The sequence below is a fragment of the Pan paniscus genome, chromosome 14, assembly GCF_029289425.2.
Source record: "Pan paniscus chromosome 14, NHGRI_mPanPan1-v2.0_pri, whole genome shotgun sequence".
NCBI classification, from domain to species: Eukaryota; Metazoa; Chordata; class Mammalia; order Primates; family Hominidae; genus Pan; species Pan paniscus.
The window spans coordinates 27,261,197-27,267,196 of record NC_073263.2 but is presented as its reverse complement, the minus strand read 5'-3'; the positions used below and the strand labels follow the sequence as shown (position 1 = coordinate 27,267,196).

At 40.5% G+C, this 6,000-nt stretch overlaps 1 protein-coding gene across 1 annotated transcript in view; it reads right to left on the bottom strand.

Annotated features, from left to right (window-relative positions):
* Nucleotides 1–3,364: 3,364 nt before the first annotated feature.
* The window catches only part of POLR1D (RNA polymerase I and III subunit D), a 45,518-nt gene continuing 42,882 nt past the window's right edge, over nucleotides 3,365–6,000 (bottom strand). Inside the window, exon 3 of the mRNA XM_003818334.6 lies at nucleotides 3,365–5,113. Coding sequence (XP_003818382.1) covers nucleotides 4,846–5,113 — 268 coding nt within the window. The 3' untranslated portion in view covers nucleotides 3,365–4,845. The remainder of the gene's footprint in view (nucleotides 5,114–6,000) is intronic.

Below are 6,000 nucleotides of genomic sequence, written 5' to 3'. Positions count from 1 at the left end.
TTCTTTGTAAATTGGTACTGAGCTTTGAAAGGAGTATTTAGCAGACTGATAAGTGTAATTTGGAGTAGATAGGGGCTTGTAATTGGACAGTATATACTAGTTCAACTTGAGGGAGCTACCACTGAGGAATTAATAAGAAAAAACAATCCAGGAAGGACAAGGGACCACCACTTAGGGCAGGCTATACATTTATGTGGAGGAGAAATGTCTCCCTCAGGTGTTTCATATGATGTGTTATATCTGGTATTTGTTTCACATAGAGAGTATTTATAAGTTATCGAAACCAAAGGTGAATATTACAGGACTATATGGATGGGAGAAATAGTTCATCTTTCATCTTACTATTAATGATGCTCCAAAATCCATGTTTATTATTGGCCTTTTCATGGTAATGTTCATTGAGATTTATAACATGGGTTACCAAATAAAAATTTATAAGTTGCCTTTGAATTCTGCCTTCAGTGTTGTCTTGCCAGTTTAATGGGGATTAATTTACTTTCCTCTTTATGTGTTCCTGTGTGTAAAAGGGCATGCTTCCTGGGCATCTTTTCCATGTTGAGAACAAGAGTTTCCACTTGGCAAACTAACCTTCTCAGTATCTAGACTCAGAAGAGCCATGGGTGAGGCTCAATTTATGATCTGCTGACATGGCTTTCCAAGAGATAGTTTCTCAGATTCCTTGGATTATAGAATGTTTTCTATGGTATCAAAGAGGCCCCGTCCCAAGGATTTCTTCACTCCCAAATCTCACTATTCTTATGGATGGAGAAAAAAAAATTCAAACATGGAAGATCTAAAATACTGGCTTCACCTGAGGTTTTAGTTTTCCATAGCTATATTCCATTAGCTGCCATTTAACCATTTCACAAGAGTTGTGAGAGTTTTTCTCTTGGATTCAGATCGCTGTCTACACTGGCCCTTGGGAAACAGTTCCCCATACAAATGTTCTTTGCTGGGGCTTCCATGTTCCGATCTATGGGAGTAGATTTTGGCTTGCAAAATGCAGTGATTATAAAAGTTCTTTAGGTTCTTAAATTGGGAAGACATGGAGCATATACACCTTGAGACGACCCTCCAGTCCTGTGTTTTGAGGGAGCCGAGTTTGGATTAAGTTTGGCATAGGGTACAGGAAAGAGTATGGGTTTTTGATTCAGAGAGTCTTGGCTTCAGCTAGCATTTCTGCCACTTCCTAGTTCTGTGATTTTGGGCAAAGTTTTTAATCTATCCTCAGTTTCCCTTATTTGTAAAATGAAGGTGAATAGCATCTTCTTCATAGGGTTGTGGGATAACTACCTGGACACAGGTAAAGATATAACAGTGTTTGGCCACAGGTGATAGACAATCACTGTTACTGTCCACACAGTTCCAATACAACCTACAAACACCTCATAGGGAGAATATTTATAGGTTTCCTAGATTCAGCTCCTCTGGGGGAGGGGAGTCCTCTATACTGGATCCCAGGACACAGAACACTCCTTAGGAAAGTGATGAGGCTTCATTTCATCAGGAACCCACCTCATATAATGTCTATTAAATAGGCACTGCTTATCCACCAGATACTCTTTATGATTCTAAGGTGATGGCATGACCTCTACGAATGACGAATATGTAATTAATTGTAAAAATATGGGCTGGGTGTTGTGGCTCACGCCTGTAATCCCAGCACTTTGGGAGGCCGAGGTGGGCAGATCACCTGAGGTCAGGAGTTCAAGACCAGCCTGGCCAACATGGTGAAACCCCGTCTCTACTAAAAATACAAAATTAGCCAGGTGGCACATGCCTGTAGTCCCAGCTACCCGGGAGGCTGAGGTAGGAGAGTTGCTTGATCCTGGGAGGCAGAGGTTGCAGTGAGCTGAGATCGTGCCTTTGCACTCCAGCCTGGGCAACAGAGCGAGACTCCATCTCAAAAAATAAATAAATACATAAGTGCCATGCTAAGTCACTTGAATAATCAGTGAAAGAATAAATGCTACCCCAAAGCATTTTTTATGCTTTGAAGCAGATGTGCCAATGTGCCCCCCGCCCCCCTGCCAACCTCTCAGCAAAAAAGTCCACAGGGAAATTCAAAACTCCACAGCCATCTTCCAGAATCAGCTCTGAGGAAATGTCCTTTAGTGCTTAGCCTGCTGAGCCCTAAAGTAAAGCCCACTGAGATTTATAACATGTGTTTCCAAATAAAAATTTATAAACTGCCTACTCAGAGGGACCTACCCTAAGTCCCTCCCCCTTCATACATGGGCGATTCAGAAAGACTAGCCACCAGTAGGTGACCAGATATGGCTAGGAACCATAGCTTTTTGCTTTTATTTCTTACAGGCTATGTTTTCTAATATGAGATAAAACAAAAAATTATGTCAAGTTGCATTTGTGTTTAAGTCTTAAAGGTTTCTAGTGGAAGCATGGAACGCTGTTCCTAAAATTTAGGGCTATTTGCACTTCTTTCTTTACCTATTGAAAGTTAAAGACTCACTCCAAACATCTTAGTTTGCAGATGAAAAAATGCAGTCCAGAAAAGTGACCCAGATAAGGCCTGAAGCTAGCCAGAAGCAGAGGCAGGACTAAGATTCAATTTCTCTAACCTCTATCCCAGGCTTTGTGATCTCTAAATATAGTTACAATGGAGATCAGATAGTAACACAGGCGGATGGGAGCTCTTGGCAGCGCCAGTATGTTAACCACAGAAACAGGAGGTGGCTGGTGCATGTATCTCAAGACCAATCCCTCCCCTAACATCTACTGTATACATAGGGAATAAAAATAGATAATTTTCTCTTGACATTTTTAGACTGGAAATTATGGCTGCTCTTGATAGAAGCCTAAAGATTCCAATAAACTTTTCTGAAATAGAACAGTGCTTTTAAAAGGGAAAATGGTTTTGTAGGCCACTTGTCGTTTAACACAACTTAAGAAAGGTAAGTATAGTTAGGCTAAAAAGCTTCCCTTAATTTTGAGTACAAAAATGTGTTCATTTCAGTCATTCCCTTTTAAAGGATAATGAACTTGTCTGTGTGTTATAAATACAGAATGCAAGGCTGGGTGCAGTGGCCCATGCCTGTAATCCCAGCACTTTGGCAGGCCGAGGCGGGCAGATCACCGGAGCTCAGGAGTTCGAAACCACCCTGGGCAACATGGCGAAACCCTCTCTCTACTAAAAATACAAAAATGAGCTGCACATGTTGGCGCACACCTGCAATCCCAGCTACTCAGGAGGCTGAGGCAGGAGAATCGCTTGAACCCAGGAGGCGGAGGTTGCAGTGGGCCGAGATACGTGCCATCACACTACAGCCTGGGGGAAAAGAGCGAGACTCCGTCTCAAACAAAATAAATAAATAAATAATGAATAAATACGGAATGCATACACAAATGACACAATTCAGCTTTATTTTTACTTAATTATAACAATTTTTAAAAACTCCATGACTTTGTGCTATTTCTAATATTTAAATAAAAAACATTTCAAATTTTGCAGAAATAATTTAGGCTAATACATAACTAGATTTGAATAAAGTCAGATGAAGCAATAATTCCTCCTCTGTGTTTGAAAGGAATGAGTGTGGTTACAAAGTCACAGGATGAGTCCCTGGGATCTGGGGTGGCAGAAGGGGTGGATCAAGAATGATTTGGGTTTGTCACTCCCTAGCAGGCTGAGGGTGTGACACAGCAGCTCGGTGGCAGAGAGGTCTATTCTAGTTTCTAACACTCCAATGCTAACTTTTTGGATGTATTTCCTTCTAGCATGTAGAAAGGGCTTTTCTTGGCTGCCAGGAAGTGGGGAGCAGGGATGTGGCATGGTGATGATCTGAGGACAGCCAGGCATATGCTCAGACACTTTGGAAAACTGGGGAGGGGGAACAGGGAGACAGAATCCTCATCTTCTTCCTTTTGTGGACTGGGGAGGAGGGTGCTTGGTGACATTTTCCTGAGTATAAAGAAGGAATACAGGTTTGAAAGGTTTGTAATTGTATATGAAAACAGGTATTGAAGACCAATACTGGGGGAAAAAAGGCATTGTAAACACTTCTATTTAAAATGAAGATTTCTGGAACAACTATACTATACAGTGGTATCACAAGTCTTTAGCTGGTAAGATCTAGCACTGAAACAACTGTTAATTTTTAACTTGTGAGGGTTCTTTTTAAAGCACCACTTAAGACCTATATATTAAAAAAATTAAATATAGAAAGATTGTTCTATCTAATAAATGAGTTTGAGAATGCACAGGAAACAACAAAACCCATTTTTAACCTCTGGTAACTGAAGTGGAGCATTAAATTCAAAGCCACTTTGAGGATTTCCTACATTGTTCACCTAAGGGAAAACAAAAGCAGAGCTATCAAAGAGCTTCTCAATAAATTCCCAGACCTTGGAGGGCTACAGCTTTTCATAAATATGGTCACTGGACTGATGATTTCTAAATTTTAAATGTGATACCCCCAAAAAGTAAAATATAGAATTTTTAAGTATTTTATTTTTCTGAGAAATGACCAGAAAATTGGAACCAGTTTTAACAATCTCTGAAAACTTTAAATTCTAGACATGTTTATTTTGAAACACACTTCCAAACAAGATAAACAACAATATTTAAGTCTACTACACTGCGGAAGTAGCTTAAACTTGCCAAGACATCCTCCTTTGTACTTGTTTCCTCAAGAGTTACTAGGTCATTTTTTTGCCTGTGGCCAGCAGCCTCTTTAAAAACAACAAAGGACCTATCTTTAAAAACAACAAAGGACCTACTGTCAAAGTCACTCTCAGGTGTTTGCCCTGCCAGCTCACGCCTTCTCCGCACACCGCACCCCGAGGGAGCACGGAGGCCCGCAGGGCTGGCTGGCCCTGGTTCCAGCCTCACCGCCGGTTGGACCGCTTTTCGTACTTGTCCTGGCTGCTCCGCTTTCGTGGCGGGGAGTAACTGGCGGAACCTCGAGCGCGGAAGCTGTGCTTGTAAGGATGGCTTCTGTGTTTCTTCGGGTTTTCTTCTTTCTGGGCCTGGCTCTTCGCTGGTTCCTTATCGCCCTCTTTTTGTTCATGGTCTTGCTCTTTATGAGAGGGCAATGTGTTTTTAATTGTGTTAATTAGAAATCTTTTATTGGTGCTAGCAAGAGGACACTTCATCCTGGGGTGGGGAGGAGAAAAGAAAAACCATCACAAATCAAATGGTTAACTCCAAAGCTGGACCCACTATCGTGATTAGTACCAAAGAATCCTGCTCCCACAGAATCGAGTTTCTGAATTTGTTAGCTTTCCTTGCATGCCACCTAGTGTAAACTCTGAGTACCAGGGGGAAAAAAAAAAGACGATTGGAATTCTTGAGACAAGACTGGCTGGAACACTTTAAACCTTTCTTCCTTCCTGGGACTAAATTTCCTACTGAAGTTCATATGTACAGGTATTGACCACACTGTGAACTAACAGAATCATTTAATATTTTCTTTCAAACTAGTAAGTGCCCTATTTTACTGTAACTTATTTTGGATTAAATTTATTGCATCTTGCGTTTTATTACCAGACAGTGAAAACTGTTCCTTTCCAAGGAAACTAAAAAGTATATTCTGCTGTATATTAAATACAGGAGCTAAAGGATCTACTATAGAATAAAAAAAATTGTGTAAAGAATCCATAAATATGCAATAATCTTTTACTTAAAAAAATTCTTACACTTCCGTTTCAGGATGCCAGGCTATGCTCTGTGGAGGAGCCCTTTACTCAATCTCCTGCCCTGGTGAATTTCTGTGCAGGATATATTTCAGTACCTTCATGATTCAAGTTTACGTAGGAGAGGCTGCAACCAATCAAATTGCTAATTAATGTGCTTAGATCTACTTATATACTATGTATTATCTTTTTCAGGTGTTAATAAATCTTTCATTTTCAAAAACATGACCCTATACAAATGAGAACATTCATATTTCTCTTAGCCTTGAGGTGTCTGCCATATGATGGGCTACTTTAGGAGTATGCTGATTCTCAAAATCATGTTATTCAGGGTGGCTGGTATTAAAC